The 26,365-nt window shown below is 35.5% G+C and overlaps 1 protein-coding gene across 1 annotated transcript in view; it reads left to right on the plus strand.

Moving 5' to 3' along the window:
* Htr2c (5-hydroxytryptamine receptor 2C) overlaps window positions 1–26,157 on the plus strand; it is a 207,780-nt gene extending 181,623 nt beyond the window's left edge. The window contains exons 5-6 of the mRNA XM_021188060.1: window positions 810–1,010; window positions 22,659–26,157. Of these exons, the coding sequence (XP_021043719.1) occupies window positions 810–1,010; window positions 22,659–23,485 (1,028 nt within the window). The 3' untranslated portion in view covers window positions 23,486–26,157. The remainder of the gene's footprint in view (window positions 1–809; window positions 1,011–22,658) is intronic.
* The last annotated feature ends 208 nt before the right edge of the window (window positions 26,158–26,365 follow it).

The raw sequence follows: 26,365 nt of genomic DNA on the forward strand, positions 1-26,365 counted from the left end.
GTGTGTGCACTTGAGCATAAATAAAAATAAAACATTTAAAAGTTTAGGAAATGACACCCTATGACAAGTTAAATAATTGAGATGAGGAACGAGCATGGAACATGGAGGGAACACTGAGAAAAAAAAAGAGACAAAAATACTTGTGATCATATGTATAGAAAATCATGAGGAATCTACATACAAAAATTAGACATGATACATGAGCTTGGTAAAGTTACAGAACACAGGGTCAGTAAACTAAAATTATCTTCAGTGCTACATAGAACAATAAATAATCTATGAAAGAAATTAAAAAGTCCGTGAGACTACCTCACTGACTATTAAAAGGGCAGGGTAATAAGTAGATGAACATGAATGAGTCTCCAAACATACTTATCACAGCCCCACTGTGAAAAATAACTCCAGTTACAGGAAATGTCCAAGGTACAGTAATCTGTAATGACAATAGACAGGCTAGAGATTGCCAGCAGGGGTTGGGAAGTAATGAATGGGGTGCTGACTGCTTAGCGGATTGTGTTTTTCTTCTGGAGTGATGAAATGTTCCAAACCTAGTAGGAAGTCATGTTTATGTAAAACTGTGAAACTGCTACATGCCTTGAAATTGTACTCATTAAAGCGGTTACTTTTGTGTTATGCAAAGCATATTATGATAAAGAAATTATAGCGCTGATGCTACCATCACTGGGAAAAATTCTGAAATTTCACTGCAATTAAAATATTGTGGAGAGTAATTAATAAGTAGAATAAAGTGGAAAAGGATGGTCAGTGCAATTTGGATAACATGTTCTTTTCTCTTTGTTCTCTTTCAGATTATGTCTGGCCTTTACCTAGATATTTGTGCCCCGTCTGGATTTCACTAGATGTGCTATTTTCAACTGCGTCCATCATGCACCTCTGCGCCATATCGCTGGACCGGTATGTAGCAATACGTAATCCTATTGAGCATAGCCGGTTCAATTCGCGGACTAAGGCCATCATGAAGATTGCCATCGTTTGGGCAATATCAATAGGTAATTATACCTGGCCATAGAATTGCAGCGGCTATGCTCAATACCTTCGGATTATGTACTGTGAACAACCTACAGACGTCGACTGGTAACATTGCGTTTGATCGGTTGTCGAGTAATTATTCTTAACCTACATATCTGATATTTAGGTTAAAAATAATGAAAGTATTATAATGCATATGGATATGGTACCTAAACTTACCAGTTGTATAGCTAAATTATTTTTTCATTAATATACCAGTGGATTTTGGCAACACTGATACAAAATGCTATGACGATTACAAAAGTATAAGAAAAAGCCTAAATATAAAAAATAAAACATTGAAATCTATGAAAAGAAAGATCTTTTCGGAATATTTGCCCTATTAGTTTTTACATTCTTCATACTCAAGTTGTCAATGGAAAAATAATAATGCAATTTGAATTGGCATAAAGTAAACTTTTATAATTTTGTTCTGTAATTGAACAAAATTCATGATTTATCACAAATTTTAATTACTTTTTGAATTCTTAAACAAACAAAAAGACAGCTGTTGTTCCTCTAAAGATTCAGAATAAAGAGAGATAAACAATCATGTTATTTCACATACTTGAGATCTTTGTCAGTGTTTGACTGACATTAAAGTCAAGAACTTTACCTAGAAGGAAGTTAGAGCATTTCTAATCCTCTCTCACCCACTTGAACTTATATTGTCTCATGAAATACTTTCTCTTCAACCTTATGTTTCTTTAAAACATTCAAATGGAGAAAATGGGGTCTTGACGTTTCTTGGCTTTTCATTAATCTTCTAACGTTTTATCTCTGGATTAGTCAAGCAAATCAATTTATATCACTATTAAGATTGTTTTCTTATAGCTGTGGTAGATCATTCTGTGATCTCCAATACACCATTAGATAACAAGCCATGATGTTTCTCAGAGAATCCCATGAATCTATGAAAGCAAAACTGTACTTATAAAGTTCAGCTGACATTCTCCACATTTATAAATCAGCATATAAGTTGTTAGATACCAATATGACTTTTTAAGATTAAATGATATTTTGCATCAAGAGTAGATAAAAAGTATAACTTATACATTCAAAAAATGTAAGAAAATGACTAATTTCCAAATTTAAAATATAATATTATAGATTAATAAAACAAATTCAAAAGTATATATTAAAATGTAAATGGAAAATAGATTAAGATAGAAATAGAAAATAGATTGATAATATAAAATCAGATAGTAATGGTAAAATTAAAACCAATTATTTCTAAAACTACATTACTATAAATAATCTAAGTCATTTAAGAATTCCAGAATTAGAAAAATAGCTATTTAGTAAATTATATTGGTTAGCTGTGGTCTTCCAAATCACTAAATAGTGCTCTAAATTTTTTTCATTTTCATAAAGGTTTAAATTAGCTTATTAATCTAAAATGTCTTGCTTTTTAAAAACCATAATTGAATTTATCTATAAATCAACTATGTAGATACTAAAGTCTTAACAAAAGTATGGTTTGTAATTCATACACATATCTATATGTACACACAAATATTTAATATTTACTTTTTAAAATTCTATTAACTGTTTTCATCTTATCTTTCATCTATCTTTCATAGACGCATCTCTGGGCATTTAATTCTTTGGCTTTTATTGTAAATAACATTGGTTTCAAAATGTTTATTTCCAATTACTTGTTGGCAATTTTATATAGAAATAAATTTTATATAGAAATAAATTTTATATAGAAATAAATAACAGCTAATATATTATATATTTATCCTTTGCCCAGAAATCTGGCTGAATTCATTTGATATTTCTAACAGTTTATTAACAGGATTAATGCAATTTTCTATATATGCTCCATGATGTCACTTATAAATGATAACAGATTCATTTGACCATTCCTTGTCTTAAATCTTTATTAGTCTTGTTTTATTGTCCTGACAAGGTATGTAAGGTACTGTTCAGTGAAAGAGCAAGTAGAAGACATTTCCCTTCTTTTCTGATTAGTATTTTAATACTGCATAGCGGTGTGGCTTCTGTGGTAAAAAGCTTGCCTGGCATTTATAAGACTCTAGCAAAGGGAAGCAATACAAATGGTGTATGGTAGTTCAGGTCTTTTATATCTTTCATCAAAATCAGCAAGTTCCCTTTCCTTCTTCTATATTTACTGCAACATTTCCTAATTAGTGGGAATTTCCTCAAATCATTTTTTCTGTCTAGTATGGTGATTATTGGATATACTTTCTCCTTTATTCTCATAGTATACTAAATTATATTTGTTTTTGAATTGTGATGAACCTTTAATTCCTCAAATAAATTATATGTGGTAATAGATTTATTTCTACATCATTAAATTCTTTTAAGACTTAATTAACCTTTTAATGCTAGTTGCCCAGAGAGACCTGCTTTGTCATCTTGTTTTCTTTGGTATCCAGTTTTGGTGTGGTGATTATGTGTATGTCTCATAAAGTGAATCTGAAATGATCTTCATATCTTTTTTTCAGGTTTTGGAAGATTTTTTTTAGCATTTTACCTTTGTTTAGAACAATTAAATAATACAGTCATGTAGCCTTCCATACCTGCAGGTCATGTGCATGTGTGTATGTGTGTGCTGTCTTGATTATTGATTTAATCACTTCAAATGAATAGGAATATTTTGTTTCTCATATTATTTTGATAAATAGTCATTTTCAAAGAAAGAACTTTGTACTTTATCTACTGTTTATAATGTTTTGGGCACAAAGCAGCATTCAAAAATCTTAAATCATCCTTTACTAAGACTGGCTATCTCTCTTTTCTTTCTAAGTTAGCCTATACTCTTAAGTTTTATTAAATTTCTACAAGAAGCAAATTTAATCATTGATTTTTCTCCTTTACTTCCCTTGTCCATTGTTATTTGCTCTTTCTCTGTTTCCTGTGGGTTTATTTCAACCCTTTGACAGTAGATTTATTCACTGACTCTTCTTTGGGTTTGGCTTACTTTCTGGTCACTACTTTTTAAAGGAAAATCAGTTTATTCATTTAAGGAATTTTAAAATACAAACATTACAGTTACCTTTTTTTTTCTTGTAAACACTGCTTTCATGGGGTCTCCTAGTTTGTTATAGGATGTTCTCATTTTCTTTTTCTCAGCATCTTTTTAATACCTTACGATTTCTACTTTGACTAACTATCCTTATAGGTCTGAGTTGCCTAATTCCTAATTAATTCCCATGTTTTGCAAATTCCCATTACCTTTCCATTATTGAATTCTACTTTTACTCCATCTTCATCTGAAAGTATACTTTGCCTACTTTCAATCCCTTTAATGTAATTAATAATTATTTCCTGCTTTAACTTACATTCTATTTGGAAATTTTTGTGTATTTAAGAAGAATATATATTTTGCTGTTGTGTGGAACACTTGTAGATATCTCTTAGGTCTATCTATATTATAGCATACCTGTAGTTTCTCGTTCATGTTTTGTTTATTCAACTTGTCAGTGAAAGCTATGTAGTGAAATCTCAATTTTTTTTGCAATTATCTACTTTCCTTTAAATTATCTTAATTATTCTGTGAGTATTTATAGTGTTTTATTTGATGAATATGTCTCCATCATCAATATGTGATTTTGCCTGGTTGCCAATTTTTATTACTTTACCTACTGTGTAGCTGAGATTATTTCAGTTTAAAAGTTACTGTACTTTTATTTCAGTGTCCATTGGGGGATTACTTAGTGTTCTTGAGATTTCTGTTGATGTGATGAGATGCTTCTGCTTCTGCTTCTGCTTCTGCTTTTGAGATTTTTGCATGGCCTTAGCAATCTTACATTAACTCAGTTGATATTTCTATTTATCTCTCTGGTTCTCTCTCTCTCTCTCTCTCTCTCTCTCTCTCTCTCTCTCTCTCTCNTGCTTCTGCTTCTGCTTCTGCTTCTGCTTTTGAGATTTTTGCATGGCCTTAGCAATCTTACATTAACTCAGTTGATATTTCTATTTATCTTTCTATTTCTCTCTCTCTCTCTCTCTCTCTCTCTCTCTCTCTCTCTCTCTCTCTCTGCATTTTCTAGTTCTGTCTTTTTGAAATAACAAATCAACCATTGAGCCACTAATTCATTTTTCATTTCAATGACTGTGTCAACATTTTCCCATAATCCCCTCCTATTTTCTTCATTTTATTTTCAGCTATAGTAAAGTCAAATGATTTTAAGTTCAGCATATGAAAGAGACTATGACCTCCTATCCTTGACTTATTTCATTAAGTACAATAATCTCCAGTCCCATCTATTTTCTAGCAAATGACAAGACTGCATCCTGATATATGGCTGGATATTGTACCATCAGGTACATACATTAAATTCCCTTTACCCATTCATCAGTTCATATGCATGTATTATTTCCATTTCTTGGCTAATACAAGCAGTGTTGCAAAGAATATTGAAACTCAATATTGTTCTTCATAATGACTATACTAACTTAAATGCTCAGCAACTACATGTAAGGTTTCCCCTCTCTCCACCTATTCATCACCTCTTGCTAGTGTTTTTTTTTTCTTTTTTCTAGAATTCACCTAAATCTATCTCATTGTGGCTTTTTCTTTGCATTTTCCTTGTGGGGAAGAATTGGTTATGAAATATCTGATTAGCTTTTTATAAGACTATGTTTCAGAAAGTTTTAACTGGCTTATTGGGGGGTTTGCTGGTTTCTAATGTTGCTATTGAGGTGTTAGAGTTCCTTGTACATTCTAGTTACTAACCTCTTATCAGACCTACAGTTGATATTATTGGATTCTCTAAGTTTTCTCTTAACTCTGTTGACTCTTTCCTATCTGTAAAAAATTTTAAAATAATCTTTGATATGGGCCAATTTGAATATTTCTACTTTAACATCCTATCCAAAAAACTACTTCAATTCAATATCCTAAAATATTCTCTTGTATTTTTAAATATAGTTTCATGTATAGTATTTAATTTGTTGACCCATTAGTTGATTTTTTATACATGGCAATAGAGGCTAACTTCATTCTTTTATAAGTGGATATCCAATTTTCCCAAAACAACTTATGCTTTCGCTAATAAATATTCTTTTTGCCTTTACAGAAGATACATTGGGTGGGGTTACATATTTACTTTCAGAATTTCTATTGTCCCACTAAGATTTCTGACCATTTTATACTATTATAATGCTGTTTTGATTACTATAACATTTATGAAATTAATCTGATTTATGTGTAGGCATCAATGGTTATAAACTTCCTTCTTCCACTAAGTTTGTTGTATGCCATATGTTTTAGTATGTTGTATTTCTATTACCTTTTAAGTTCTGGCTTTGATATATTACTTACTCAAGAATAAATTTTTAGGAGTGGAGTGATTGCTCAGTTAAGCAAGGTTATTCTCTTACAGGGGACCCAGGTTTGGTTCCTAGTACTTATATGATAGCTCAAAAACTGCCTATAACTCAAGTCCTAGGGGATCTGATGACTAGTGAGATAAGCCCTTTATCTCTTTCTCCTTATATCAAAATCTTCTACTTGTGAAAATATGCTCACCATTTTAATATCTTATATGTTCACCACTAACAGTTATATGGGTCTCTGGATTTGTATGACTTATGGTTGATTGATTTCCTACACTTTTATTATTTTAATCAATTATTTAACATCCCAATCACAACTTCTTCCCTTCTTTTCTCCCAGTAGCCCCCCCATGCATCTTTCCTGCTTTCATGACTCCCCTCTCTTTCTCTGAGGAAAAAGAGAGGCCTCTCATGGATATTAATCTTCCTTGGCACATCAAGTTGCAGTAGGACTAGATGCATCATCTTCTATTGAGGCTAGAAGAGGCAGTTCAGTTAGGGGACAGGGAGCCAAAGACAGAGAATAGAGTCAGAGACAGATACTGCTACAGTTGTTAGTGGACCCACAGGAAGATCAAGCTGCACATCTGTTATATATGCTTACGGGGCTTAGGTCCATTGTGTTTTGCATGCTCTCTGATTGAGGCTTCAGTCTCTGAGAGCCCCTATGGCCCCCGGTTTCTCAATTCTGTGGATTTTCTTAGTCCCCATGCTCCACCTAATGTTTGGCTGAAGGTCTTTTTATCTGTTTCAGTCAGCTTCAGGTTGAAGTCTCTCAGATGACAGTTATGTTAGGCTCCTGTCTGGAAGCATAGCACAATATCACTATAGTGTCACGGGTGGGCTCTCTCTCAAGGCATGGGTCTCAAGTTGGGGTAGTCATTGGTTGGCCATTCAATTTCTGTTCCCTTTTTATTTCTGCACATCTTGTAGTCAGGAAAAATTGTAGATCAAAAGTTTTGTGCCCCCAACATACATACAGTGTGGGGTTAATGTTTCCATCCCTCCATTGGAAGTGTTGCCTGATTACAGGAGGTAGCCATTTCAGGTACTATATCCCTTATTGCTAAGGATTTTAGTTAGGGTTGCCATCATAGATCCCTGGGAGTTTCTATTGTGCTAGGTTTCTAGCTTGTGCCAGAGATAACCCCCTACCATGTATTCCAGTTCTCTTGCTTCTATCCTCCTCACACTTGATCCCCACCATGTTTCCCTCCTCACCCTCTCTCCCACCCAGTCCCCTCTATCCATCTACCCAGTGTTTTGTTTAATTTTATTATGATTTTATTTCCCATGCTCAGTGAAATTCAAGCATCCTACTTTTGGTCATCCTTGTAAGTTAGCATCTTTGGATCTATGGATTGTAGCATGGCTAACTTGTACTTGTAGTATAGCTAATTGGATTTTAATAAATTTGAGAAAATTTCAGCTATTATTTCAAAAATACTTGTTCTGTTCCTCCCTTTCCTCCATCTCTTGGTAATTCATCTCTCTCTCTCTCTCTCTCTCTCTCTCTCTCTCTCTNTGTGTGTGTGTGTGTGTGTGTGTGTGTGTGTGTGTGTGTGTGTGCACGCGCGTGCACATGTTGAGTCTCTTGATCATCGTTAAGCTGGTAGTAACTTTAAGCAGTAGTAATTTTCTTGAATAAATATTCTTTTTGTGCTTCATGCCTATCTCTAGAGACATTTTCCTCAGTGATTAGGATGGACTCCAAGACATCTGGGTATGCTTAGACAAGAACTCTCTCACTGACCCTCCATTGTTTGTTGTAGTTTTTAGTAGTATTTCTGAGAACTAAGCTGGCTATGCTTTACTTTATTATTATTTATATGAATAAAATTCTGCTCTATGAGCATATTTAATTCTTGCATTGAGTTAGCTGAATATTTTAAAAATAGTTTAATTGAAGTCTCTATTTGGTCAGTTCAATATCTAGTCTCCCTCAGAAAGATTTTACTGGCTTATTTATTATGCATTGACCACGTGTTTGTTTTTGGATTAAGATTTTTTATTGCTACCATTGGCTTGTTGGAATTTAGATTCTCCCTGTTCCCTAGGATTTGTTGTTTCCACGTTTTATTGTAATATTTTTTAGTTTTGGGAAATTTCCGAAGGAAGGGCACAAAGCATTTACTCTTTGTCAATGAAGTCTGTGCCTCATTAGTTTAGTGGCCAGCTGGTAATTAGGTAGAGATTAGTTTCATGCCTGGAAACAATATATCTACTTCCTTGCCAGGGTCCATGTTATTGTTGGGATACTTCTTCAGCATTTAACTACAGTATAAATCTCTTGTAGATTTTATATTTGCCCTGCACAGTGCCTCTGGGTCAGCAAGAACTGGGAGCTTAGGACCACCTGTTCTTATAAAGCACAGCTTTATAAATGAATGCATATTTAGAGAGAACTGAAATATGGGAACTATGCTGGAACTTGGCAAATATTTATGTGATAACTATTTTTCAGCTTCTCCCCAATCTCTTTTTGCTTATTACATCCACATAGAAGTGTCACTTATTGCCTCAGGCAATTACAATGTTAGACCAGTTGCCAGAATTATTCCTCGAAGAGAGCCTTTTAGAACTGGTTAACGTATTGAAATCCAACAGCAACAAAGCATCAATTTCAGTTGGTCTTCCAGGACAACGCCAGGCATGAGAGATAGCTATATATCTGAATTCCTGGATTTGAATTATCTGCTCCATTTTCTACCTTTGTATCAGAACCATCAGCTCTTATTATTCAAGGCTGCCATTGATCTGGGTAGCAGAAGATGGTAAAATGCTTGATGCTTGCCAATAATAAGGCATTTTTCTTGAATCACTATTTCCTCTGTTGTTACTACTCTTTGATGACTTTGTACAGCCCTAAATTGCTAATTCTAGTTTTTCAAGGTTTTCTGCTGTTTTTACTAAGAAGAATAAAACTTTTGGAAGTCCTAGCTCTGCCATTTTCATAGAAGGCACTCCCATACTGTTTTTTTTCCAGTAACCACACTATGATTATTAATATTAATATGCCTTTTCCTCTCCTCCTCCTCCTCCTCCTCCTCCTCCTCCTCCTCCTCTTCCTTCTCCTCTTGCTATGTAGTGGAGGCTAACTGCAAACTCACAGAAATCCACCTCCATCTGCCTCCAGGACAATAAACTTCTTTGGAATTCTGGTATTGACTTTTAGATCCCAATTACTTCTTAGTTACTTCCCAGAACAAGAAATACAGTAAATTTATAAGAGTAGAGTCACATTTAACCATTCCTATTATTTGTCTGTAAAGTGTGTATTGTGTACATGCATACATACAGACAGGCAGTGACAAACACACACACACACACACACACACACACACACAGAGAGAGAGAGAGAGAGAGAGAGAGAGAGAGAGAGAGAGAGAGAGAGAGAGAGGAGAGGGGGGCCTCCCTATGTCTATGTAGCTACCTAGAAATTCACTATATATGCAGATTGGGCCTGAATTTGTGATTTCCCTAAGTCTGTTTTCTGAACATTGGGATTCTAGACAGGCAGCACCAAGTCCAGCTGCTATATCACATTTAATCTTACATTTACATATGGCTTATGGATTTGTCATTGATTCTTGCTCATATCCTTCTTTTTGTTCTCAAAGACTTATTTAAGCATCTTTCACACTGAATTTTCTTTGTATGTAATAAAAATGTTTCATTTCACCTTCAATTTGAAAAAAGAAAGTTTCACAGGATATAGAATTGTTGATCAACCATTATTCTTTGTCCAGTTTTTGTATCTGGTCATATTTCCTGGTAATGTGAGAAAATATTCATATTTTTTCCTCTGCATGCAATATGCCTTTTCTTGATTTCAATTCTTTATTACATCATCATTTAAGCTGATTTTTGTATTGGTGAGGCTTAAACTAAGAACTCATGGCATGCCAGACAAGTCACACACACACACACACACACACACACACACACACACACACATACACACACACCACTTTTATTTTAAAATCAGAAAAACATTTGTCCTGGTGTGATACCTTGCTCTGGTGTTTGGAATTCATTTAGCTTCAGAGAAGTCCAGGTTGAGATTTCTTTCAGCAATTTGTGAAAGTGTTAACCATCATTTTTTTCAAAGGTATTTGTTGCTCATTCCTTTCTGGAAACACAAATGTTGCTCCATTTAATACTATTTAATACTTGTCTGTCTTTGTATTTTTATTTTGGTTTTCATGATGTTATTCCCTAATCATTAAAGTTCCTGACCTCTAAAACTAGTAATTTTGTCATCCAGTGGCTTTCGGTTGTATAGAATATTATAAATATTAAAAATTTTAACTTATTCTTCCTCTGGTTGTTGTGCTATTGAAATTGTTATCTTTTAAATGATACTGATTTCCTTTCATTTATATTAAAATGTGAGATTGTGGTTTCTTTATATCAAGCTCTGCTAGCACTCTATTATATATATTACTTTATTATATTATTATATATTATTAACTTTTTATTTTTATTACTTATTGATTCTACTTTCTGCTTCTTTGAGTTGAATAACTTTATTTGAAGATCTGGATATTGCTATCCAATATAATACTATTTATTTTAAGATTATTGTTTTTCCCTCCTGGGAGACAGTTTTCCTCACACTGTGTCACAACTGACACTTCTACTCAGTTTTCTTGGTTCCTAGATCTTTCTTTTTTAGCATGCTCTAGGATTTAATAGTGTTAATAATGCACTGTTTTTCCACTCTAGATTTCAGAAGTATATGAAATTTAGAAATCTAGACTCATCATATGTGCTATTGCTATATTATAGATAAAACTGCAAATTATTTGTAATTCACAGCTTCATTTATATTTCAAGAAATAAGGATAAAACAAAAACTGCCTCCTGATATTATTTGCATAAGCCTTAAGCAATTGTTTTACCATTTTCTTTAAGGAAAGTCTGTTGTGAACAATTTCAGCTTTAGTTGATCTGAAAAATAAAGTCTTAAATTTTACTTTTATTTATGAAAAATATGTCCATTTAGATAAAATTCTGATTTGACAGGTGCAGGTTCATTAGCTGAGTTTTTCCTTAGTTCTTTGAAGAGATGTTTATTGTCATATTATTATATTATCTTCCATCTTTATGGCTTTGCATTAGATTTGTCATTTTTTCTACTTGTCATTTCTTAGCATTTTAAATTCATATTTGTAAATAATTCCCTGTGGATTTAACTTTTCTGTTTGAATTTGACCTTTTAAATGTTTTCTGAGCTAGAAATATGTAGAGATGCATACTTTCTCATCAAATTGAGCCAATTGATGTCATTATTTTCTCTGGCATATTCATGCCCCATTCTTTTTCCTCTTGTTCTAAAACAATATTCGTGGGTCTGATAAATTGCTTGCTATTGCCTCACCAGTTACTAAAAATTATATTAAATTCTGTAATCTATTTTCCCTTTCTGTTATTGAAAATCTCTCATAGTCCTGCCCAAATGTTCAGGTTCCTTTCTTTTCCCTTCTCAAACAATCCTTTCAAGTTTATGCATCTTATTTTTCATTCAGACATTTTGCTTAGTGGTTTTAAATTTTCCATTCTTTTGTCTTTATGTCATTAAAATTTGGTGGGGGGGATAATAGGAATTAACCCTGTTGTATTAAATTTCTATTTTTGTAGGGCATCACTAAGAGTCTAAACTGAATTTTTTTCAGTTCCATAGTATTAGTTATATTCTAGACTGGTATGCTGTTATATACTGTCTGGTCTCCTTTGTGATGCCAAGGTCACATTTCATGCTACATTGCAGTAAATTCTTGATCATTAATGAGCTTTCTTCTGCTGCTTCTGCTTCTTCTCTTACTCCTCCTTCTCCTTCTCCTTCTCCTTCTCCTTCTCCTTCTCCTTCTCCTTCTCCTTCTCCTCCTTCTCCTTCTCCTTCTCCTTCTCCTTCTCCTTCTCCTTNCCTTCCCCTTCCCCTTCCCCTTCCCCTTCCTTTTCCTCTTCTTCTGTGTTAGTAAACATGACATTTCATCATTCTGACTAGAAGTAATTCCAACAAGAACTATACTACTTCTGGAAATTTCTGTTACTTTTGTTGTTGTTGTCCTTATTTTGATAGCCGCCATCAGGAGTATCACCTGTATATGAGCAACCTAGTCCTCAAGCACGCCATGTACCAGTGCTTGCCTCTCTCTGACTTTGCTTGTCTTTTTCTTCTGGTGTTTGTCTAGAAAGTTGAACAGTTTAAAATCCACCATTCTTACCCCTGCCTCCCTTTTTCATCAGGAGAGCTTCAGCACCTACTCACTGTTCCATATTCATAATATTATATCCAGGTAAAAACATAAACACAGGACTATGTATAAAGGTCTTTCCTGAAATCCAAGGTTCTATTCCTAAGAAGAGTTGGATGTTTTATCCTTGCTTTGGGATGTTTGATCATTGCTTTTGATGGGACAGCAAGTTGAGTTCTAGAAACTCTGTCAAGGCTACAAACATGGATGCATGGATGCAGTGATGTTTTTCATTGTGCTTAAGTGTACATGATTTAGACTTTCAAATTCACCAGTTACTGCATTGACTGGCAATCCTATCCAGCTTTTCAAAAAATCTATTTGCATTTGAAATATTTTCTTTAATTTTTACACCCATCCTGAAATTTCCTTCTCCATAACTACTACAGTTATCTTTTCTGAGTGCATATTTAGCATATTTACAATAAAGTTCTTCTCTGTTGGTTGGAACATTAATGGTTATGTGTTGATCTGTTTCTGTTAACTTAACAACACCTTTAATATTCCTCCATCTCTTTGTATCTCTAGTAACCTTTTAAAATGTTCATGAAAATGTTCATGGTCTGTTTTGTTTTATTAATAATGAGCTTCAGGTTTGCTTTCACATCCTAGACTGTATCTTTAAGCATTAAGAAAGAGGGCAAGCCAGGTATGCTGATGCATGTAGGTGAACCAAGCATGGGAGATTCTAAGGCAAGAAGATTGTGAGTTCAAGGTCACTCTGGGCTACAAAGTAAATTCCAGTCCAGGATGGACTGAGTTACATAGAAAAATACTATGTCAAAAATGAAAAGAAAAAGAAAATCTATAGTATCAATTTATATTTCTAATAAGCCTGAATAAATGATGCACCAATCAGGTATTTTATTTAACAAGCCTTATCCTTAGATTGGACAGATCTAGGGCTACACTAACTTATTAATCAGCTATAAGGTCCCTTGTTACTTTCCGTTTCTCCTAATCTCGCGGTTTTGGCCCATGGCAGCTTCTCCCCTCCCCTGATTCTTTCCTTCCTTCCTTCCTTCCTTATTTCATTTATTTATCTTTAATTATCTTTATTTATTTTTAAAATTCAGTTGTTATCCCCCTCTCGATCCACCCTCCAACAGCTCCTCATCACATTCTTCCCATCTCCAAAAGTATGTTCCCACCCCACCCCCACCTCACCAACCTTTCTGGGGCCTCGAGTCTCTTGAGGGTTATGAACAGCTCTCACTGAATCCAGAGCAGGCAGTTCTCTGCTGTGTATGTGTTGGAGTGCGTGGCTCAGTGTCTGAGAGATCTTAGGGGTTTGGGTTAGTTGAGACTGCTGGTCCTCCTATAGGGTCAACCTACTCCTCAGCTTCTTCCAGCCTTTCCCTAAATCAACCACAGGGGTTCCTGGCTTCTGTTCATTGGCTGGTTGTAAATATCTACATCTGAATCTTTCAACTGATTGTTGGGCCTCTCTGAAGGCAGCCATGTTTGTAAGCACATAATAGCATCAGTAATAGTGTCAGGCTTTGGAACCTCCCCTTGAGTTAGATCCCAAGTTGGACCTGTCACTGGACCCCCGTTCCCTCACCTGGGAGGTGAAAGATGCTCAGGTCTCAAAGGGAGGGAACTTAGATGAAATGCCTAACAGTGGGGAGAGGAAACTTGTAGAGTCCACCTCCAGTAGAAAGACAGGGCATCAAGTGGAGGGATGGGGTTGCCATCCCTCAGTCAAAACCCTCCCTCTCCTTTAACTGCAATACCCTCTAATGAACCTCCAGTCCCACCTTTCTCCCTCCACTGCCAAATCACAGGCTCTAGCCTTCCATAGCATCACTTGAGCAAGCAACTACATATTGAGGAACCAGTATTTAGCATTAGAATACAAGCAGCATCAGAGCAACCTACTACAAAAATCAAAAAGAAAAGAGCTTTTCCCCTTAATGTTTGTTTATTTTCTACAATTAGTGAATGGCCCAAGCTGTGTGCTAGGCTCCTTTAACTTTGTATAAGTCTAAATTCTGTTTTTCTGAACAGATGATATAAATGTCACTCTAAGTATGCCAAACCTCTTGAATGTTGCTGGATCTATGTTTTCCTTAGTTCTGCTCATAGGAGATTCAGGTGCCAAGCAAGAATTCAAGGGAACTTTGTACGAAAATTCCAGGCTGCCTCCACACTGTGACTCCTTCTTTCTCTGGTTACACTACCCAAGTCCTAGCTCTTTTGCCAGTCCTAAATTCTTCATTCCCATTCCTTGGTTCAGTTAGACATGAACTTTCTAGTTCTAACATGCAGGCTATAGAAGGCCCTCAGGGAAAGGACACAGGAATTTGAGATTCAACTTCCAAGATTCCTAACTTTGAATGGAATGATTCCAAATACTTTCTTCCTACTTCTTGTTCAGTTTCAAATACCTTCAAATACTTTTTGTTATTGTTGTTCAAAAATGTGTTCTGAGTTTATTTTATTTATTGTATATGCAAATATACTCTATCTGCATCTAATACTGATTTTAATACTAGCTACTATAACATGAATGTTTTATATTTTCATTGTTAAAAACTATTTTATTTAATCTAACCAATGAATGAAATTTGAGACTTTGTTGACTTAGCTATAAATGGATGCAATATATTAGGAAAATAGAACAAAACATATACAAAGTCTATCATTATTGCATTTTCATTGAGGAACACTAGTCTTAAATAGGCATACACAATCATATGAAAAGGTTTCAAACCTTTAACTCAGAATCCAGGTTCTTTTTTTTTCTTTTCCCCATTTTTAATTAGATATTTTCTCTATTTACATTTCAAATGACACCCTTTCCTAGTCTCCCCTCCAGAAACCCCCTATCTCACACCCCTCCCCCTGCCTCTATGATGCTGCTCCCACCACCCTCCCCTCCTGCCTTCCCGCCCTGGCATTCCCCTACACTGGGGCATCAAACTCCCATAGGACCAAGAGCCACTCCTCCCACTGATCCAAATATATGGCAGGAGCCATGGGTCCCTCCATGTGTATTCTTTGGTAGGTGGTCCAATCCCTGGGATTTCTGGGGTGTCTGGCCATTTGACATTGTTGCTCCTCACACCAGGGTGCAAACTCTCTCAGCTCCTCCTTTGTCACCAATATTATCCCTCAAAATCACAACCTTGTAATTTCTCCTTTTAAGAATGTAGTTAAGCTGCATATCTCTCTAGAACTTCATACATATTGTCAAGAATATATTCACATGGATCTTCCATGATTACATCTAACTTAATACAACTCAGAGTGAGTTCTGCAGCAGGTCTGACCTACCCCCATGTGCTCACAGTTGCTCGCAATCCCCTGGGCTGCAGCACAGACTAGAAGCCTGTCCTAACTTTGCTTCCCTCTATCTGAATCAGTGGGTCTCAAACTTCCTAATGCTGCTACTCTATAACACAGTTCCTCATACTGTAGTGACCCCAAACAATGAAATCATTCCATTCCTATTTCTTAACTGTAATTTCACTACTGCTATGAATCATAATGTAGATATTCTTTTTCTTTTTTGCCATAGAGGTTTGCCAAAGGGGTGGCAACCCACAGGTTGAGAATCACTGCCATAGCACCATTTCCCAAGATGTGGAGTTGCATTGTACTTTCAATGAACCTCCTAAAGATGTCAGCAACATATCTCTGCCCTTTAATCCCAGGTTTCTTTCTCTGTTTAGATTTTCCTTTGCCCTTATAGAGTCATGTATTTTCTGTGTGTTTGTTAAAGAACTAAGGATTTCATTTCCTCCTGGAACCTAAGTGTGCATCTCTGCTCAGGTTCTCTTGTCTTTTTCTCCAACCTCTTCATATGAATTCTCCTGGATATTTTCTTTGTAACATATGTGTGCTCAGCTATCTCATCTGATTTCTAAGAAAAGCTCATCTAGTTTCTGGTTGCTGATTGGAATCAAGAAACATCTATATCAACCACTTTGCAGATCCAGCTAACAATTCAGTTATTTTTTCCATTTGCTTTTTATTTCAGTCACTTTCCTACTTTCTTTATACTCCCTGATAATTATGGTCATGTAGTCATGCTTCCAACATTTCTCATAGATAAAAATCATTCTGCCTTTGTATCATGATTTTCTTATTGTATCTCACTTTATCTCCTTAGGGACCCGTACCTATCATTTGTAATCTCTGTTTTTGAATTATATTTCCCCACTGTTTACCTTCCATGTCTAAGTTCCCTGTACCTTTCCTCAAGTTACCTTAGTTTGTAGTAACCATATGACCATCTAAGAGTGCTCCTGCACATTTCTTCTCCACATACTACCACCTATAGCAGAACCTCCCTGTCTTAGTTAGGGTTTAATTGCTGTGAAGAGACACCATGACCACAACAGCTCTTGGAGCTGACTTACAGTTTCAGAGGTTTAGTTCATTATCATCATGGCAGCAAGCGTGGTAGTGTACAGACAGACATCTTGCAGGAGGAGATGAGAGTATACCTCTTGATCCATAGGCAGCAGAAGGAGACTGTGTATCACAATGGATATTGCTTAAGCTTAAGTGTAGGAGGCCTCAAAGCCCAGCCCCACAGTGGCACACTTCCTCCAACAAGGCCATACCTACTCCAACAAGACCATATCTCCTAATATTGCCACCTTCAATGGACAACCACTCAAACCCATAAGTCTATGGGAGCATATTTACTCAAAACACCATACTCCTTCATCCACTTGCCCATAAATTTCTGCCCAAGAGTATGTTCTATTCCCCTGGCATTACTCTTGCAAGTTCAGCCAGTCTCCTTATTCTTTCTGCCTTGCTGTCCTCTTTTTAATCATAATTCATCAGTGTTATATAGAAGCTCTTGCCACTATGCTAGCAATAACTACCTATAAATACAAATAAATTACATGCTTGTATTCTTTCTTGGCTCAAATCTAAAAATCCCTGTGTGAATCCATTAATTTCTCATGCTACCAACACCATAACTGAATTAGTCCTTAAACTTACAAAACACCCTATTTCTCCAAATATTAGTAACAATTTGTCATCCAAAAGGAAAGCTGTCCTGGTTTTCTGTGTTATTAACTGAATGCTGTTATCTGTGATGTTCAAGGGACTCACAGCAGAAGGCAAGGGATTAGTCATGTCAGCTTGGTCCTCCTAGATGTCCTTGAAAAAGGAAAACTTTTCAAACTACACAAGGATTTAAAATAGACACATCAGAGGCCTCTCCAAAAATCAACATTGCTAATCTATAGCTTCATTTTGTTGGTGAGGCAGTCCAAAGAAATTTATTCATTTTTCTTTTTATTCATGCCTTTAGCAGTCATTTATTATCCATATCCTAACAATTTGTTTATTATTTTATGACTATTTTCTCTCTAAATAGTGGCCTTAGTTTAAAAGGCAAGGGAGATGTTTCCAACTCTAGATATTTCCAAATCTATAACATTTATGGCATATATTCTTTTGTCTTTCCCATAGTATTTCTGGGTTTCTGTACTATACTCATTTTGCCAATACTGCTATCAGTTTTTCTAAGTTTAATAAATGTGAGAACAATTTGGCAACTACTGTCTAGTCAGCAATGATTATAATATACTATCATTCATAAGATCAATCATAAATGCAAAAATGTTTTAAAATTCTGTTTTGGAGTCATTGGCAGATGATATTATCTGATGGCTTTAAAAGAACTGATCTGTGTTGCTTGAATTCAAGGTTTTAGGCACTAATATAATGCATTTATACTTAAACCAGTCTAGATTTACTTTTTTGCAATACACAAATTTCACTCAATGAGTTTTTTAATTGCACTAGTATAAGATAATGCATGTAGACAGAATTTGTAATGTGAAGCAATTAGAAGAGTCAATAATATTCAGGCTTGCATGTTGCAGTTAAATAATCTTAATAAGTGGGATTTTATGAAATGAGAATGAGATAATGCATGCAAATATAAGCAGAAAAACACACAATTAACAATTTACTAGTGAAAGCCTTTAGTAATTGAGTATAGTAGTGGTAGCAGTAGTAGCTAATGTAGTTCCTACCATTGTAGTAATATATAATATAATATATAGTATTTCTAATAAAATATAAATAGTAATACATACTTTTTAGAAACTTAAACTATGTATTATATAATGTTTCTATAATGTTAAAATAGATTTTATGTGCTTATTGGAGATTTATTTTATCTTTAAATAACATTAATAATCATTATTTAAACTGTCTTCAGAGTTTGAAAAATTAATTAGATAATGCATGCACAATATTCAACTGTTCATTAGTTGAAATAATATCTGCTGCAATTTATAGTATTATTAAATTATGATTTGTTTTTATTGTTTCTAACATCTTAAGGTGACATGAACTTACTGAAGTTAACTTCAGAAATATTAAATTAGTTCTTTAATAATTATTTGTATGTTTTATTATCTGTAATGAATTAAGAAATCTATGAACTATATAAAAATTTACAAATAATTGGATCATATATAAGAGACAGAGAAAAAGTAGGTTTTGTTACTGTAATTGTTATTGTTATATGGTATGAAAAGTAATTCATATCTACTCTTCTTATTTTATCAAACCAAAGATGAAATATATCAGAGTATATATTTACTAAATTTATATTTTCTGAAGTTAGCTTGATCAAATAAAAGGTGTCTCTGGATTCTTATGAAAATAATGCATTTAAGGTGTGTTACTGGAAGTAGTATTGATATTTATGCTTGATGGTTTCATTACACATTAATTACTATTGCTTGAACTGAAAATGATAAAGAAACATTAAACATCTGCTATTAACTCTCCAGACCCTACATAGTTTATCTATAACATGAAACAGGCATTCTCAAACTCTGGTTTAAGGAACCTTCATAATTTTTAAAACACTTAGGGTCTCCCAGGTCTTTTGTTTATGTGGAGTATATAGTGTATCAATAGTATAAATATTAATGGTTATGATATTAGAAATTAAAAGTTTAAGAACTTTAATGGATTATTTTACTTTCAATAATGATATTAATCTAAATCTGTTTAATATTACCATATTTTATACTTTAATAATAGTTCTGACAGTTTAAACATTTTCAGGAATACCAACATTATTTTAAAGGTTGGAATGTTAAATGTCTATTGATACAATAAGAACTAAATTTCTGAATGTGTACATGCATTAAATGTACTGTGATGTTTCAAAGGAAAAAAGAAAGAAAGAAAGAAAGAAAGAAAGAAAGAAAGAAAGAAAGAAAGAAAGAAAGGAAGGAAGGAAGCTTATAATTCAGACATACAGGAGGCAGAGATAGGAAAATAAGAAGTTCAAGGCCAGGCCAAGTTACAGGAGTATATATAGATAAAAAACCCCAAATACAGTAAAAGTTGGAAAAAGGAAACTACCACCACAAGAAAATTATGCATCTCAGAGGCTCCCAGGGTCCTTGAAGCACAGTTTGAGAACTGTTGGTACTATTTTTTTTTGTTGTTAAAGTATCAACTAAAATAGACTGTGCATGATATATTGTTATTGATGTTGTTTCCATGATTGTTGTTAATGTTATTGATAATGTTCATAAAGTCTTAAAAGTTAATTTCTTCTTGTTTGTTGAACGCATTCATGAATTCCCAAAACAAACCCTATAATTATACTGCCTTAGTAAAGGTAGGGCTAAGCTACTTGACAAAATTATATCTATTGAGGAGAGTGTTAGCCAAAATAAGATAAAACACTTTTATCTCTATTATCCATAATATATATCTGAGACAGAGAATGGATGAAATACCAGGAAGCTATAAGATGTACCCTTTCCTCAATATACATAACAGGATATAAAAAATGCTACATATTAAATAGGTCTCACAGGGCCTAGTGAGATGGCTCAGGTAAAGGCTACTTTCTCTAAGCCCTGATGACCCAAGTTCAGTGCCAGGAGTGGAAAACCAACTCCCGAAAATTTCCCTCTTAACTTTGTAGGCATACTTTATTAACAGAAATAAGCTCACAGTATCACAGGGCTTGATGCTGAGGGTTGTCAATCTGATCTTACAGCCAGCCTAAGATGCCTTCCCTAGGGAGCATAGTCCATGGATAGTTGAACCTTCATATCTACATACATCTACTTCTGTTAAGATGCTTCCAGAGGGACGTCTATCTCTCTCTATAGTGAGCCTCTAGCAGGATGACAAACTTCTCAGTCATTAGCCTCAGGATCTTCTTCCTGAAGTTCTGGGATTGGAGAGGGACTACTTCAATTGCACCCTCTGCTACCCTTCTGAAAGGATCCTGGGAAGATATACTAGTGTTTCTCCAGAATTCTCTCATGAAATGGTCATCTTTCCTGAGACCATTGACATCTCTCAGGGATCATAGAAAAATCTGAGCATTTCTACTCAAGTCCAAATTTTTGCTTTAAAAGTCATTGTTTGAACTGTCTCCAAGTTTATATACCCTTCCCTACTTCCCTATTTGTGTGGCTAGCTCCAGAGCTATAAATGGCTGTGGACAAGTATCCAATGAAATCTTGTTCCGTTGGTTGCTGTTTCTTATCCTGTCATTTATTTTCTTTTCTGGAGACTCATCACAAGCACCAGAAATTTAAAGTCTGGGAAAAATGCTTAATAATCATTTTCCCAAACTCTCCCTTTATGATCTTCCCAGATATTAAAGAGCAATCATTATCACCTATGTTTTCCTCCTCAGTCATTCAGTCTAATATGTTGCAGCTGACAAGGAGCTCTTAAGTCAGCTAGCACGGCCTTGAGGTATTAAGTTCTTCATAGCTCCTCAAGTGTTCCTTGGAGTTAGCAACTCTTGTTTAGAGTACAGGTCTATCTCCTCTTCCATTTGCTATTTGGATATCCAGCAGCTTGGTGTCCCAATGGCCTAAGATGGAATCTCCTAGACAAAATTGGAGTTTCCCAGGATCTTCTTGAGGATGCAGAGAGGATAGATTAGTATGAAAATTCCCTTGGCAAATTGCCCCTATGTGTCCAGGGAAGAGTACTTTTGTGCTCTACCATAGTTCTTCTGACGTTTCCAGAAGGTTTCAGTCTAAGATCACTTTCTGCCCCCTTCCTTTTTACTAATATTTTTTGTCAGGAATTCCAGTTGATTTTCCTGGATGACTACTTGTCCATACCCTTACAAATAAAAACTATGTCTGTCTGTCTCTGTCTCTGTTTCTCTCCCTCCTTTTCTCTCTCCATCCACTTCTCCTTGCTCCTTTCCATTTCTTCTTACTGTCCCTAGCACAGTGTCATACCCTGAAGATATATCTTCAGCCTTATTCTGTTTACTGACCTTGAAACCATATTACTGATGCCCAAACATATAAATACACTCACGCACACCACCCCCCCACACACAAGATCTTTGAATAAAAGAGAAAAAATCAGTTGTTTCTGCTCTTATATTAATGGTTGCATAATTGTGAAACTATCCAGTCAATCCTCCCAGACTATTGTAGATATAGTACTTATCATTGTTATTATAATTGAGTAACAGTATACTAAAAAAAATGAATGACTGATCTTAATGATATTACTGAAGACAGATGTGAAGTTATTCCCTGGCTTAAAAAATATTGAGCACCTTTGATGAGCCAGCACATTTCTTTTTTTTTTTTTTATTTTCTTTATTTACATTTCAAATGCTATCCCGAAAGTTTCCCATACCCCTCCCCCCACCTCTGTTCCCCTACCCACCCACTCCCACTACTTGGCCCAGGCCTTGCCTTGTGCTAGGTCATATAGAGTTTGGAAGACCAAGGAGCCTCTATTCCCACTGATGGCCGATTAGGTCAGAGCCAGCACATTTCTAAGGACTACAAATAGAACAAATTGGACTCAGTCCACTCCTGGATGTAATCATATATTCAATAGCTTGTCTCAAAAATGGAGATTCTACATGGTTACAGAAATTCACAGAATGCCATCATCATCTATTGCACCAATACTTTCCAGGAGCTTCTGGGGTTTGCCGTGAATAGCTTTCAACAAACATCAAGTTTTTGTTAAAAAAAATGTCAATGAATGTCTTTGTGCTATTGTACAAATCAATGCATGTGCTGTAACGACTTCCACACCTTTTTGTTTCCGTAGGAGTTTCAGTTCCTATCCCTGTGATTGGACTGAGGGACGAAAGCAAAGTGTTCGTGAATAACACCACCTGCGTGCTCAATGACCCGAACTTCGTTCTCATAGGGTCCTTCGTGGCATTCTTCATCCCGTTGACGATTATGGTGATCACCTACTTCTTAACGATCTATGTCCTACGCCGTCAAACCCTGATGTTACTTCGAGGTCACACAGAGGAGGAACTGCGTAATATCAGCCTGAACTTTCTAAAGTGCTGCTGCAAGAAGGGTGATGAGGAAGAGAACGCTCCCAACCCCAATCCAGATCAGAAGCCACGTCGAAAGAAGAAAGAAAAGCGGCCTAGAGGCACCATGCAAGCTATCAACAATGAAAAGAAAGCTTCCAAAGTCCTTGGCATTGTATTCTTTGTGTTTCTGATCATGTGGTGCCCGTTTTTCATCACCAATATCCTGTCGGTTCTTTGTGGGAAGGCCTGTAACCAAAAGCTAATGGAGAAGCTTCTCAATGTGTTTGTTTGGATTGGCTACGTGTGTTCAGGCATCAATCCTCTGGTGTACACTCTCTTCAACAAAATTTACCGAAGGGCTTTCTCTAAATATTTGCGCTGTGATTATAAGCCAGACAAAAAGCCTCCTGTTCGACAGATACCTAGGGTTGCTGCCACTGCTTTGTCTGGGAGGGAGCTCAATGTTAACATTTATAGGCATACCAATGAACGTGTAGCTAGGAAAGCTAACGACACAGAGCCTGGCATAGAGATGCAGGTAGAGAATTTAGAGCTGCCAGTCAATCCCTCTAATGTGGTCAGTGAAAGGATTAGTAGTGTGTAAGCAATAGCAGCGCAGCCTTCCTACAGGAAATCTCTTGTAGGAAAGTCCCTCACCCCCCATCCCCCGTGATTTTCCTGTGGATCATAACTAATGTAAATACTGCTGTGTGACAAAACAGTGTTTTTATAAATAGCTTTGCAACCCTGTACTTTACAATCATGCGTTAAATAGTGAGATTTGAGGTTCTATATTTACTGTTTATGATAGATGGAGACTAATTTATTTTGATTCCTTAATGCATAAAAGTGTTTGTATTTTTCTCTCCCTTCCTTCCATATTCCCTCTTTTCCTTGCTCCTCGTTGCTTCCTTCCTTCCTATCTCTGTTCTTTTTGTGAATGTGGAAAAGTTGATGTTCATCTCAGGTGGCATTTGCAGGAGACCAGAATGATGCACATGACTGTGGTGGTCTTTCAAACCACAGCTAAACTGACAGATTCAGCGGCATCTTTTCCAGGTTAACAGTAAATAAGTACTTTAGATTCTCGCTCTGCTCATCCACACACATAAACTCAGTAAGATAGGTTCTGCCCATTGTGAAACATTATTCATCAGTGAGTCAGAGACAGAATTCAACTTGGTTGTTACACGCGGGGTAAATTTGACATTGTTAGAATGTTGTGTCAGTATTTTGCTACAATGTTTGTCCCCAAACATAGTGGTATTTTAACATAGCAGCTGGTTAACCAGGACTACAGAAGTGGAAGGATGCCAAAGAGATGTACACACCAAACAGCTGCTTTTCACTTCTTAAGGACAATGTTCAAAATCTAATTCTTATGTCAAGCAAACTGAAATTAGTGTTTTCATTCTGGTCCTTAGTAAATACCTAATCCCAAGAATATACTGGGAAACCAAATCCCAGAGTTATTTCCCAATCCAGGATTCAACATCAATTGGATTTTGATCTCAGAATTCTGGAAATGTGTGTGCTACACACAAAGTGAAATTTGCATGATGAGCCTTATTAAAAGATCTTCTTAATTATGGTACCTCGATCTATAGGACCCAATTTAGCAGTCCGTTTTTAAGTAAAACTAGTATGAGAAGGGTAGAAAACGAAGTTTTACTTGATTAAGGACTACTGAATTAGGCCCTTAGAATGTGAAAAAAGTAATTTAAAAAGATGCTTTTATTGAACTCTGGGAAGAATAGAAATACAGAGTTTCCATTTGGATTTTAAATAAAATTTATCTCATTTTCAGATCCTTCCAAGCTCTCTAGTGCAGGAAAAGGCTGCAGCTAACTTGTGAACGTGGCAAGCTCTCCATTGTGCTGTAATTACATACCCGAACTTTAAATCTTTGTTCAAATATAGTGCTGTGATCCTCTAAGTGTCAGCCATTGTTTCATTCGTGGGCCTGATGCTCTCTAAGAATTAAGTACCATTTTACTGAAATTGAAAACCATGAAAAGTTTTCAAACCTTGCTCAAGTCAGATTATTAAGTCGGTGCTTTGTGCTGAGTATACACACGTTCCCAGTAACTGTATTTCCATGTGTGTCCATTTCACACAACTGTGGATAAATTTCTGAAGACTTCATTATGCTGGTTCTTATGCCCAACAGCTACTTGCACACCTTGGAGTGAGCCTTTTAGGATCTTGAAGTCTGTAAAGGCAGGATCTGAATTTCAAAAACTCCTGGAGTGTGTTCTCAACACACAGCTTAGATAAATTCAACAATGTGCCAAGGGGGCAGTGAGAGAGCAGCTGTATTTGAGGAAACTCAAACAGTCTCTATTTGGTTTACAACACTGCCAAATGTCACTCAATTGCTTGAGCATGCCCAAACGTGACACGAAAGTAAAGTCTACCTGCCTGTTAGGTCAGTTGAACTGCATGTTAAAACCATTCCCTGAAAGTGAATGAGATGACCTACTTCTTAATGAAATGAAAATGACTGAAGAAACACAGCATGCATTGAGCATGAGTTCTGCACATACAGATGGTGCTGTGCATGTAACGCCATGTATGTTGCATGAATCCACTGATCCGTATCGATGTAAGGCAGAGGAGTTGATATAGAAAGCGCTGGAGAAAACTCCTTCGGCAGTCCCTTAGAGACATTCAGATCTGAAGTATTGTATTAGAGAAAATTGGAAACATCTGATTTCTTTTTTAACTATCAGGGCAAGCTCATAGCACATGTTTTACAGAGAAATAGAGTATAAACCATGCAGTACCAAAAGCACTAGCAATAAGTTGAATGATAATCGCTTATAGCACATTTGTTTATAATTCTTACGTCATCAAGTAGTAGTACATAATAGTACCCAACACAGCAATTATTCTCAACTTGTGTGCTATTCGTAAGTTCTGTGCAGTTTGGTATGAAACATATATATATATATATATAAATATATCCATTTGGAAATGACTCTTACAGTTCAGTGTTAAATCTACAAACTTTTATAAATGTTTTAAAATAGTCCATGTGACAAATGTAATCATGGTGAATTTACTGTCAAATCATTTTGATGTGCTATTATAATGTATACTGTTTAAGACACATGCAAAAGACTGCCTTATATTATTTCCTGTAATTTTTCTCCTTTGTCAAATGGTACTTTTTGTGAATGGTTGCAAAGTGTTGTCTTATTACTTATTCCTGTGTATTACCTTCTGAGTTTTGTGAGACTTCCTCTTAATTTATTAAAATTTATTAAATGATGATCTAGTTTGTCATGTGTCCTTTTCCCCATGTACCATTTCAGGATAAAAATCTACCCCATCAATTGAAAATGCTAGGGGATATTCCCCTTTTTAAGTGAGATCGAAGCATCCTCATTTGAGCCTTATTTTTAAATTTCTTATGATCTGTGGGATTATCATGGGTATTCTGTACTTCATGGTTAATATCCATATATCAATGAGTACATGC

This window comes from Mus pahari, chromosome X (genome assembly GCF_900095145.1).
Source record: "Mus pahari chromosome X, PAHARI_EIJ_v1.1, whole genome shotgun sequence".
Classification (NCBI taxonomy): domain Eukaryota; kingdom Metazoa; phylum Chordata; class Mammalia; order Rodentia; family Muridae; genus Mus; species Mus pahari.